General features: G+C 38.4%; 1 protein-coding gene across 1 annotated transcript; it reads right to left on the reverse strand.

Moving 5' to 3' along the window:
* Positions 1-8,560: 8,560 nt before the first annotated feature.
* On the reverse strand, positions 8,561-9,735 carry LOC145556038 (uncharacterized). Its single transcript, XM_081617722.1, has 2 exons — positions 9,361-9,735; positions 8,561-8,900 (listed from the first exon to the last, which is right to left on the reverse strand). Exons 1-2 carry the CDS (start codon positions 9,589-9,591, stop codon positions 8,826-8,828), a joined length of 306 nt encoding a protein of 101 aa, XP_081473848.1. The 5' UTR covers positions 9,592-9,735; the 3' UTR covers positions 8,561-8,825.
* Between the last annotated feature and the right edge of the window lie 3,822 nt (positions 9,736-13,557).

The raw sequence follows: 13,557 nt of genomic DNA on the forward strand, positions 1-13,557 counted from the left end.
AGTCTAGCATAGGTTCTCCTTACCCATGTGTCTATATGTCACATTTCTTACCTTTTTCATAAATGAGCATCTCTTTCTTACTTTCGATCATGTGATAAAAATAAAAAAAAATAAAAAAAAGTCATCAATTGGCGAACTAAACACAAGGTACACCAATGACTTGAGGCACCTTTGCAACCCTGTCATTCCCTATTAACCATTTAATCACATATCCATTTCTTCGTCAACCAATTTGAGCCTCGTCTAACGTTTGGCCTTCATTTTTTCAACCCACATTCACTCAACCCTGGAATTGGAAGATGTGCAATTTGTGTAACATTCAAAAAGCAAGTAAAAAAAAAAAGCAGCAAAATAACAATAAAACAATATCTAAAGCAAGTGTTCCAACGTCTTTGATATGAACATGTCTCAAATCGCGTCTCTCATCGAGTGCTTGGTACCGTGCCTGAGAAACATGAATGCTAAGTGAGTGATGGAGCGCATGATCTGAGATTGCCTACATTGATTCAAAAGAATAAAAAAAAAAAAGAAAGAAAAAAATTCAAAACAAAAAAAATGTTGAAAATAAAACTTGCAAAGTCCAATTCACAATTGCATATCTTGGGGATTCTCTCGGGTATGGAGCCTTGTACCCTTTTCTTCTTTAAACCATCAAATTAACCATATTACAACCCTTGAAAGACCTCTTTGAGGTGTACATACACTTGTGCAAAGTTCGGTTAGAGCTACGTTGGCCTGATTCCTAACGGATACGTAGGCAGCCTCACATTGAGGTGCGGCCACATTCAATATTCATATCTATGCATGATCGAGTCAAAGAATATCAATGCTTACCCCTACCCATTTAGAGCTAGACTTGGGGGCTTAAACCCACATCATTTAGCCTACCCAGCCTAAAGAGTCATCATTTTTGACTCTTCTCACATAAATTTCCATCACCATAGCCTTTGCAGCCAGCCTTAGTATCACATTCACACACTTCACTCACACATCCATATCCATATCAATCATCCTCCCCTTTAAGAACCCTTTTTCATGAAATCTTGTTTTAACACTGTGCATGCTTCATCATCTTTCAAGACAACATTCATTAGAAGAAACATTGTATACTTGCTTAGCTTCCTGACCTGAGCAAAATTCATTGTTTCATGCATCGCATATCGTGCTTAGATCCTTGACCTAAGAAACATTCATTATGCAATACTCATCAACCACTTCATCTATATACGTGCTTAGCTTCCAGACCTAAGTGACGTTCAAGATCATTTCTTTACACCATATATGATGCTTAGCTCCATGACCTAAGTTCATTCATCTATCGTGTCACATGATGTAATTGTCCTTAGCCTCCTGGCCTAAGAACATGCATCATGCATACATTATTTCCAAGACAATCAATTCAATCCATACGATTCATTTCGTCTTGCTCAAGGAGGAAGTTCAAAACTTCTTCCTTTTTTTCATTGTTTTCTTTTGGGGAAGTTTAAGAAAAATTTCAAAATTTTTTATCGAGGGAAGTTTGAATATAAAATTTCATTTTTCACGTCTTTCTTTTTCAGGAGAAAATCAGTACCCTCCACTCGTCTCATGACAAAAATTGACGGAAAATTTTTGCTTTTGCATCTTCGTTTAATTTGCTTGTGTCTGCACACACACATATACACACACACACACACACACTCACAAGTCATACACATGTCATGTCACATCAAGTCAAACTTGGTCAAGTCAGTGGTCAAGTCAATCACAATATATACGAGTCCATTGGCAAATTTATTTTTGTAGGTCTCATCTACAGCCCACGTTCGGGGACAAGCGAACCAACTACAACCCACGTCCGGGGACAAGCGGACCATGTACAGCCCACGTCCGGGGATAAGCGGACCATCTACAGCCCACGTCCGGGGACAAGCGGGCCATCTACAACCCACGTCCGGGGACAAGCGGACCATCTACAGCCCACGTCCGGGGACAAGCGGACCATCTATAGCCCACGTTTGGGGACAAGAGAACCATTTACAACCCACGTTCGGGGACAAGCGAACCAACTACAGCCTACGTCCGGGGACAAGCGGACCATTTACAGCCCACGTCCGGGGACAAGAGAACCATCTACAGCCCACGTTCGGGGACAATCGAACCACCATCATTTCACGGCGCAAGGTTCTCGATACACAGAGACTTGCAATCTCATCATCTGTCGACTTTCCTCAAGCATGGAAAGTATTATTCGGTGGATTTCTTCAAGCATAGAAAATCGCCAAGTCGGCTTTCCTCAAGCATGGAAAGCGTTATCGGTGGATTTTTCTTCAAGTATAGAAAACCGCCAAGTCGGCTTTCCTCAAGCATGGAAAGCGTTATCGGTGGATTTTTCTTCAAGTATAGAAAACCGCCAAGTAGTCGGCTTTCCTCAAGCATGGAAGGCATTATCGGTGGAATTCTTCAAGCATAGAATGACATCAAATTCATACGTCAACTTTCCTCAAGCATGGAAAGTGTCATCTGGTAGATTTCTTCAGGCTTAGAAAGCTACCAAACTCATCTGTCGGCTTTCCTCAAGCATGGAAAGCATTTCAACATACGTCATCCGGTGGATTCCTTCAAGCATAAGAAGCTACCAAACTCATTTGTCACCGATACACTGGTAAAGAGATGAGCTAAAAGAAGAGATTCTCACTAATATTAATGATTGAAGATGAAGAAATCCAAACACAATTGAACAAATGTTGAAATACCAATCCAAGTCCAAGAACTTCTCTCTAACTTCTCTCTCTAAAACTAAACTAATGAAAATTATCTAAAAGTTAGTTTTAAAAAGGAATTACAATTGTATTTATAAGCAAAGAAGGAAAACATGATCCCCGCGCCCTCTCTAAGAAATCCCGCGCCCGCGGGGAAATGGGTACGGAACCCATAACAAACTCCGCGGGCTATCTGGGCAACACCCGCGCCCGCAGATATTCTAGCCCGCGCCCGCGGCAAGGGCGCGGCGAATCCCCTTCTCCCGAAGAGTAATCAGAGGCCCGCGGTCTCTCTTATCTGGAGCGCTCTCTCCAGTCTACCCGCGCCCGCGGGGAGCCCGCGGCCTAACCGCGGAGATTTCCTTTTTGGCTAATTTGGTACAACATATCTCGCGCCCGCGGCAACCTGGCAAAGGCTGATGCCCTCTCCAAGCCCTCTACAAGCCCTCTTGCTTCCTCCTTGCTTAATCAATATAGCTCATCTTGATCCCTTTGCAAAGACAACTCATAGGTACCTACAAGAGCAAACGAAGGAAAGGAATAAAAGGGAAAAAGGGCCAAATAAAAGGAAAACACAAAGAAGACACGAAAAACACAAAGAAAGAAGGAAAGAGAGGAACTAAAGGAAAAAGGACCAAAAATAAGATAAGAAAGCATGAAAAAGGGATGAAATCATCCTAAAAGACTACCCTATGAGTGCCATAAATGACACTCATCAGTAGACAACCAACTAAATTTACACAAAATTCAAAAGTGTGGTTCTTTTATCATATCTCAAGGTTATAGGGTAATGCGTTGTAGGTTATTGATTGTGTTCTCCGTCAGTGGTGTCGAGGCTATGTGTTGCCACAGAATGTTATTCACGTGCAATATAGCGTTGTTATATTATATGTTAGTGGAAAGGGCATGTTAACGGTATAGTGGCAGGCTAAAGTCGTATCACCTAATCAAAAGTAATTCCTAAAACCACTAACTAATAATAGATAGGGAAGTAGGGTCGAATCCACAGTGAAATTAGTCTTTTATTCCTAATTAATTATTATAATCTAGATTATCAAGTAACCAAATTGTTGTTAATAAAAGGGAGTTAACTACGAAGATTAAGAGTAGGAAGAAATCAATAATAAAAGGCCTAGGGTCACAGGTTCACCAATAATTAATATTTCGGGATAAAACATAACAACCAATAATTAACATTGCATAAATAACATGATTAACAGGCTCTCGCAATTTATTAATCAACATGGATCTAACAGGCTCTTACAATTTATTAGATCTAAGTTCCTATTCAAAATAGCCTTTAATATCAAATTAACATCTGCTCGATTCATCAATTCAATATGAGAGCATATAGAATTCAAGACTAGTGCTCACACACTCAACTCTCATTTATGTGGTGAGTAAAATATGTATAGAATTCAAGACTAGTGCTCACACACTCAACTCTCATTTATGTGGTGAGTAAAATATGTATTCGATCGCTCTCCAACCAACCCCTTTAATGTGAACAATGCCCTCCTAAACTCACAACTCTCGTGTGTTTAAAAAGACATACACTCAACCTAATAGTCGACTCGGAATATGTCAATTCATAACTTGCATTGATAAACAACACTTTCACATCCATACAACTCTATGCACAAAGGTCGGAAGGTCTTTAAAGCTTGTAATGTAAGGCGAGGGTAAAGAGTAGGAAATATTTAGGAAAATATGAGAGTAAAGCCATGCTTAAGGGATCAAATCCTAATAAAACCTAAGGTCAAAAATAAACAATGACCCAATCATCTCCAATCATAACTTAACTCCACAAATGTTCACCAAACAATCCCATACATAACAACAATCCCAACACTTACACATTCACTCACAAAAATATAATAATGTAACACTTAAGCGAATAACAAACTTTGAACTCCTCAAACTTGATTTTTCTCATTGAAACTCAATTTTTTTTTCTTTCTTTTGATCAACCTTCACTTAGAACACTTGAACATTAAACTTTTTTTTTTCTACTGAAGTTCACTTTTTTTTTTCACTTTTTTTTTCTTGAACTTCTCTTTTTTTTTCATAACATCATACTTTATTTTTTCAAGAAAATTCAACTTTCAAACTCATCAAAAATAAACTATGATCAAGAACATAATAACTTCTCAAAACCCACCCAAATTGTGCAAATAATAAGCACACTATAAACTCCCTCACCTCACTCACTAATAGCTCCCCCAAGCCAAGCTTGGGACTAGTAACCAATGGGGGAAAATAGGCTTGTAATGTGGCTAATAAACAACAAAAGGTCAAGGCAACAACATGGGTAGCAAGAAGGGAACAAATGTATCTAAATCATCTAAAGGCTACCTAGAAGAATGAATGTCTTCGTCCTCCTCAATGTGCATGAGTCATACAAACATTACTCATAGTTGCAAACCAATACTCGAATTCATTGACATACCAGGAACTATCACACAATTACTAACCAAATCAACTAGTCAAGCACTGTATTCACAAGCAGTTGGGCAAAATTGACGCATGCTAGGGCATCTAAGCAATCAAACTTCAAATCATGATCAACAAATCCACAATGCTTATCGTCATATACCAAGAATCAAAACAATATTTTCCAGGTATGGGGCACAGGGAAGCATGATTTACAATTAATTGGAACGTATTTTTGGATTTTTTTTTTATTTTTCAATTTTTTTGTATTTTTCATATAAGAAAGCAATAAAACTATTCTAGAAAACAATAAATCTAATCTAAGAAAACACACCAAAAACAAAAGAAAAGGGAAAAAGAAAGATACCAAATCCAAAAATCTCCCCCAAGCCAGAATCAGACAATGTTCTCATTGGCTCGGAAACTAGCTCAGCTGGCTATCCTCATCCTCCTCATCCATGGAGCCGAATCCTCCACCGTTACCACCTGCACCACCTGCACTAGAAGAGCTACCGCCAAAATAGTTAGGCTGAAAACCCCCCCAGCTGGTCCCCCAAAAGGTATGTCCTGGCCGTACCCATGGAAAGATGAATAGTTAGTATAAATACCACGAGCAGTGGGATCTCTATCATATCCCTGGGGTGGGGGCTAAAACCAATCAGGGTAAATAGCAACGTCGAGAATATGCCCCGACGAGCATAATCATCATACATAGGATACAAGGCTCTACCCTGGTTCCTCTCAAGGTACCTTAATCGCTGGTCAAGGGAGCCTACCATCCTCCTAAGGTCGCTATGTGAATACTCTATGCTCCCTATAGCCTGACCTATACTCTAAAGATCCCAAAATGTCTCAGAGTCGCTATGGGGAAGAGGTGGTGATGCATGAGATATGCGAGGTGGTGAAAGCACTACCTCGGGCTCAGGCTGGGGTCGTGGAACTGGTGGAGCTTGCCCCCTAGCGTGGGCAACTAATAGGTCATATGTGTAAGACTCTTGCCCAGGGGGAAAAGCGGTCAACTCGGGATTAGGCAGGGGAAAGATAGGTAATGGTTGCTCCGACCCTGTCCTAATGCACCAATGGGGGACACTCTGGCTATCCAAACATACCCAACCCAAGTCCTCTAGGTACCTAGCAGTCATTTAGGTGTCTTGTCCACAGTTAGTGAACCCGTGAGGTCCACTTTCTACAAACCCGGCCTTCTTAACTACTATCCTGGTGATGAGGCCTCCTAGACGAATTGGGGTACTAGCATGGTCACTAGACGAGGCATGTAAACTGAGGTGGAAGATGATGTATCTAGCAATGTTTAGCTTACCGTACTCAAACAAATAGTGTCCAATTACAGCTAATTCATTGGTTTGGGCATTGTGCGGCTCATTCCTACCCAAAAAACAAACACCTGCAAATCTTTGCCAGATTTTAGGTACAGGGTGATAGATGGGTCTGGCACTAGCATGTTGGGCGTTAGGCGTCGGTAAACCAGTCAAAACATGATAAATATCTTCCATTTTATAATTTTCATTTCATTGGTTAGGTGATTCAGAATTTAAATAAAAAATCTTACAAAAATCAACAAAGGTTAAAACAATATTTCTATTATTTAACCTAAACATTAATTTTGGACCATTTTTGCTATTTGCAACAGACAAAGAAGAAATGAATTCACATGTTAATTCACGATAAGTAGGGTAATGCATATCTACGAATTTTCTCATCCCTATATCGTTCAAAAAACGTTTCACATAACCATATAAGCCATAGGATTCAAGAGTAGGACGATGTAACCACCGTGAAGGATTACCTCACGCCCGTAGAGTTGTTCAAGTCGTTCTCTTTTCTCCGGGGTAGAAATTCGGATGGTTGGCCATTGCGAAAGTTGCAATTCCGGATCGAATTGTTGACTTGAGCTAGAACTCCTCCCTAGAATTATCATCGACCTCTTTGATGCCATATTTCAAAAATGGGTAAGATTTTTTTTCTTTTTCTGAACAGAATTTGGGGATTTTGGTATGGGAATGTAGAGAATGAAGAGGGGGTTATAAATATGTAAAAATTATTGAATTTGGATGAGGAATGGAGACGAGATCTTAGAGAGAAGTTCGAGAGTTTAAGGTTTTAGAGAGAGAAAAAATGGTAGAAAGAGGAAGAAATGAGAAAAGAAAGAAGGAAGAAGAAGAAGATACGGGTGGAGGTATCCACGCCCGGTCGGGCGGGCTGTCGCCTGGTCGGGCGATCTGATTCTAGAAATTAAACTCCTCTTGCACCCGGTCGGGCGCTATTCGCCCGGTCAAGCGAAAATCCGCTCGATTTTTCTTCGACTCTCGAGCCTGGTCGGGCGCGCTTCGCCTGATCGGGCGATTAAAATCTCCGTATTTCGTCAATTATCGCACCCAATCGGACGCCCTTCGCCCGGTCGGGAGAAAATTCTTGAATTTGAACCCTTAGTCTCGCGCCCGATCGGGCGGTGCTTCACCCGGTCGGGCCTGAGACAACATTAGTACAGGGGTTTTTTTTTCCTCTTTTCTTCAAATTTTAACCAACTCTTTTCTTTAAAACCTGTACAAAAACTCAATAAACTCCCTCCTCTCTCCTTTCACAAGAAAAAGAAAGAAAAACTAGTCTAGAAAGCAAGAAAATACGGGTTGCCTCCCGCAAAGCGCTGGTTTATCTAGGTCCCGCATGACCCTCTTACCAAGTATTAAAACTAGGACCCTTGGCCTACCGCTTGGTCCGGTGGTTTCTCACCCGGTCTAGCAGTGTTTAGACCATGACGCGACTTCCTAACATACCCTGTGGGACGCCAATTCACCTTATCTGGTGGATCCTCCTTGATTTGAACTAGGGGTTCTTTACTACTACACACACTACTAGAATACCCTAGCCTTTTCTACACATTTTCCGTGTTTTCTCAACGCTTCAAAGTGTCGGTAAAGTAACTACAGACACTTTGTAAAGTGTCGGAATTTCGCATGTCGGAAATTCCCGACACTTCGTTTTGTCAATAATATCGACGTTTTAAAGCATCTATACTTCACATTCCGACACTTTAAAGTGTCACTATTTTTTAGAGGAATAAATTTATTTTTTTTCCCGCCTTACACTTTTGACATTCTAAAGTGTCGGAAATACCTGTTTTTTGAAAAAAGCGGGAAGTATTTAGACACTAAAAAGCGTCGAGATTAATTTTGGTGATTTTTTACAGGAATTAATGGGCGCATCAAGGTGTCGAGATTTTCTCATATCTTATATCTATTTCAACTCTTTCAAGCGTCGCCTTATATGAAATAATTTATAGGACCATATGTATCCTACTAGTTGTCAAAAATAAATTCTATTTGCACTCACATAATATAATAAATAAGTAAAAGTTAAACAAAAAGAAAAGTAATACTACACATCTCATTCTATAAATAACAAAACCACAATCTCCGACAATCCATACATAAACTTAAAATTCGTTCATCATCAAAATAACATAATCATAATTCCCGACAATGCTAAAATTCTAAACAAGAAATTAAGTTCACTAACGATCTCCATTTGTAACAATGGTCAACAAAAAAAAAACAGATTCCTATTCCATAATGTATGTTGTATTGTTTCCCATATTTAATGAGAAAAATATGTGTGCTATTTTTCCATGCCCAATCAAGTAGAAAGATCCAAGTCATCTTCATCCTCGTCTTCATCTTCATCATCAGCTCCATTTGATTCTTCCATATTCTGTGAAAAAAAGACATCAATTAATATGTTGTGCAATTTATTTGAGCCATATAATACAAAAAGTAAATATGAGATTCCTATTCCATAACAAATAAACCTACAGCTTACTATTTTAAAGGTGCACTTTAATCCATGTACACCTTATAAGTTACCACTATTATTTTTAGAAACCAAGGAAAATAATTAATTAATAATAATAGCAGTACAACCAAAAGAGCCAAAATCCCAGATTAGCTCCACTAATCTGCTAGCTCCAACATCAGTCCAAGAAAAAGCAAAATAGAGAACATTAGTTTTTAGGATAGTACTTAGGATACTACTACATAACATAGATAAATAAACTGAACAATCGAGAGAACAGATTCCCAAAGGCTACCAGAACCAGTCAAAGGTTACCACTGTATATATATAATTTATAAACAAAAAAATGTTACATATTTTTACAAAAAGGGATGCTGACCTGAGCATGTATGGAGCGTAATGCTGTCGAAGTAGCATCTAACATTTCATTAGAGACATTACCGCTTCGCACTGCATCCAACACGTTAGTTATCTGTGTTGTCAGACTCATTAAGAGGTTTGTGGTATGCCTCTTATACCTTGCAAAATCAGCTTTCATAATCTGGTCATTGCTACTGTTATAAGAAGTGCCCCTTTTTTCGCAATAGTGCATGAACTCCAAACACGTCATTATGGTTCACCCCAAATCCATAACCCAATGGTCTTTGGTTTTTTTTATCCTTATCGTACATCAAATCATTGAAGACTTTGTTCTCTATCACTTCTTGAGGCTTCGGAGTTGATGAATTTGCAGCACTTGAATCAATCCTTTTTTTTTTTTGCCATCTCCTGCATGGAAGTATATAGTCACACACATGTAAAGTGTATAATAACAAGGTTAGAAGGTAATTAAAATAAAATATGAAATAAGTTAGGAAATAATACAATGAATTCTCCAGTATTTGTGTTGTTAGGATAGCATCCATTCTTTGGTTGATGAGTTTTATCAAAAAACTCATAAGCACCGGGCTCTCTTCCATGCTCAATATCCTTCATAAGCGAATTCATCATTCAATTAATATATTTTAAAATCACAAAAACAGATTAATATTTATGAATAAAGTGTCAGCAAATGCATCGGTCATACAAATTCGTCTCTTGAATTAGCAAAGCTCGTAGCACCATTAGTATGTAGATGTCCCAAAGAAGCACGTGCTTCTCTTCCGATTTCAGAATAATTCTAACATTATCATAACAAAAGTAAGTTCATGTCATTAAATCAACAACCATTCAATTAATTAACAAAATGACTTTAAATCGGAAAGCAAAATGTAAAACAGAGATTGTAACAGAGTACCTTGCTCTTATTTGAAAACCAATATTCAACCAACGGAAGCCAATTTTCACGAACAATTCCTCCTGGCCTATCATTTTCAATTTGTGTTCTAGTTCGTACTGTGGGATTGAAATATTTAGCTTTGAGCTCAAACTTCCACTGCCTACGATGCTTACCCACGTGCTTAAGCATTGCATCATCATATATTTTACCATCTGGAATGATGAATTTTTCCTAAAAAATTCATATATTTTTTGGATATAATAATATTATAAAATATATGTATACGTCAAGGAATCAACTGAATGAAAAATATAATTAAAACCACTTACACGAATCAAATTAACAATATCACCTAGTATTGTTTTATTCACATTTCGCCAATTTACATCTCTTATAGGACAAATATCATCTTTCTTAACGATACTTGAAATGAATTTCACAAGAATTGATCCGCCCTTTCTAATTGGTTGGCAAAATCCGTTGAATGTAACTTCAAAACTGACTCCTTTTTCAAGAAACCACACATCATGTGGCTGTATAGAACCACTCCATAACTGCACATTTCCTTCAGAATCTACAACTCAAGCATATAAGAATAATACATATATAAATAAGTTGTTTGAATAAAGTATTTATAAAGTATTTATCAATGCTATTTTTGTGAGTAAAGGTGACTTTGTCTTTCTTGTCTTAATGGAACGATGTAGGTCTTACTTGGATGACTTAATTATTTCGGATCTTTAGTCCTTGATGATAAGTTGCCCTCTAGTGGTTTGTTAAGCCTTCTGAGTGATGACTTAAGTGGGTTGGTTGGTGAGCTCCATGTTGAAGATAAGAAATGTGAATTGAAGTTCAAGTGTGAGTTATAAGTTCAAGTATGAGCTGACTTGAGATTATTACCTAGGGAGTGGTACAAGAGTGTGGTTAGTACCTTGTGAGAATCTAATACTTGTGATTAAGTTTGTTTCTCACTACTTGCTTCAAGGTAATATATATTTTTGTGCTATTTCTACAATGTGAGAAATGTGGTGGTGTCGAGAATCACATGTGATTTGTAGTTAACAACTTTCTTGAAATTCTTATCTTTCCAATTTTGTTGAGCAATTTTCACGATTTGGATTATGACAATATGTTTTATTATTTTCAGAATAATAATGATCATTATGAGATTTGGTTTTTTTCAAAGTATCATACATGTTTTGTGATTGGAAAGATTTATGCAATGATATGATATTTGTTGTTCATGTTATCATTTGAGTGGAGTATGTTTTAGCATGAATTATGTGTATGTACTTTAAAGAGGTCTTAAAGTATGTCTTGAGTGGAGTATGCTAATACATTTAGCAATGTGACAGTGACATGCATTGCATTTTATTTTAACATAGCATATATTTGTGAAATAGTTGAAGTGCAATATTTTACAAACCTAATAATGAATGACTAACATTGTTTAAATTTACTTCATCTTTCGGAAGGCAAGTGTTGGTGATTGATGGTTGATGAAGAAAGTTCACAAATGCGGCTATGTTATTTTCAAGGATTGGAATTGATTAAGGTTTTGAAATTTCAAGTCTTGGGTTCGTTGTCTTATTACTTATTCATCTAATGGTGAAAAACTAAGTGATATATTTTTCTAACCATTTGTGCAAATTAAGTTGATGTTGAAAACATGCTAGTTTTCCTCATTGGAAAAAATATTCTAGCAAAATAATTTTGCACTATGGTAAGGAAATTTGGGACATGTAACACAATCTTTGATAATTTGTGGAAATGTCGAGGGGGATAGGCCTTAAGTCCATGTGGAAAAGCATTACTTTCCTATCCCTATGACATGTGTTGTAATTCTTGTTTGAGGGCGGACTCTTTTGAGTTCTTAATGGATCAATAGACCATTTTTGGTTGGTACTATTTGAGACGCACTTGATTGATCCACCGTTTGAGGTTGAGTCCTTTGACTCTTAATGAATCCAATTGTTTGGGTGGATGCACTAAAACTTTGGATCACCGTTGTTTATGCTTATTGTGAGGTTGAGCGTTAAGCTCTTAATGAATCCATGGTCATGTGGGGGTAAATGGCTATAATGCAGCATTTGTTGAGTTCTTATGAACATGTTTTAACCCCGTTGACTAAGTACTTTTGAGAAGTGCTTGTGATTCACCTGTGTGGTTGTGAAGACTAGCCATCTTCTATGGAAAATTTGGGCGGATTTCCTAGAGCTTCCACTAGACCTAAGGTGAATATGCTTGGCTATAAAAGAGCATATCTCTTCGCGGAGTTCAAGTAAATTTTTGGAGAAAGGTATGTGATGTGGGGGTCTTGAATTAAATCTTGGAGTTTCAAGGCTAGTCCACTCTTTGATCAAGAGTCTAAGGGTTTCAAGGTTTGTCCACCCTTATACTTGTAATTCACTGTCTCATTTCACTAAGCACTAGATTTCAAATTACTTATGTAATATCTAAGTGTTATGTATTGATCTCCTCTTATGCCCAATATGTTGCTTATCCTCATCTTTTGTTGGCTTTTCTTCCCTTCCTTTAGTGGGGGATTGTTGGAAATAAAGAAAGGAAATTCAAAGGGTCAGATATGGGCGCCCGATCAAGCGCCCGATCGGGCGCCCGACCGAGCGAGACCCGCCCGATCAGGCGCGAGAAGAGTCGTAAAATTCTAGAGTTCCGCCGCCCGATCAGGCAAGCTCCGCCCGATCGGGCGCCCGACCTGGCGCCTGATCGGGCGAGCCCCGCCCGACCGGGCTTGAGAAGACATCTGGAAAAAAGGAGTGTCCGATCCGCCCGATCGAGCGAGCTTAGCCCGATCGGGCGCGTGTTTGTCCGTTGAACTCCAACGGTTCCCTTGGATTCCTCTTCTTGTTTGATTTCTTGTAACCCCCCATTTAAGAGGTTGATTATGGTGTTTTTAATCACCATAATATTTCTGATTTCTCTTTTTGGTTCATTACAGATTCCTCCATGATCTTTCATCTTCTTTATTCATCTTTATAAATAGGAGGATGTTTTCTGATTTTGACATACACAAGAAATACATATCAAACACAAGCTTGCTTAAACACATACTCTATATTGGGCATAAGTTACTTGGCTCCAACCTTCCACCCAAAAGTGTCTTTGTGTGGAAGTGGTGTGTTAACCTTAGGGAACGTGCCGGCGAATACAATATTGCACCCTGGTTGCGCCGGAATTTCGTTTTCAAGTCAGTGATTTGCATCACGACACACCGTACTCTTTCATTGTCACGAGATCATCTTTTCGATCTTCTTATTTTAGAATATAGCCTTGAAATACTTCTTATATTACAACAAT

Source organism: Chenopodium album, chromosome 8 (assembly GCF_948465745.1).
Source record: "Chenopodium album chromosome 8, dcCheAlbu1.1, whole genome shotgun sequence".
Classification (NCBI taxonomy): Eukaryota; Viridiplantae; Streptophyta; class Magnoliopsida; order Caryophyllales; family Amaranthaceae; genus Chenopodium; species Chenopodium album.

What these genes read in the sequence shown, in the direction of transcription:
- LOC145556038 (XM_081617722.1), bottom strand. Translation starts at nt 9,591, where the DNA reads ATGACGTGTTTGGAGTTCATGCACTATTGCGAAAAAAGGGGCACTTCT. An exon ending in TACGCTCCATACATGCTCAG is followed by an intron (nt 8,901 to 9,360) that starts GTCAGCATCCCT and finishes TTTTTTTCACAG; the next exon opens with AATATGGAAGAATCAAATGG.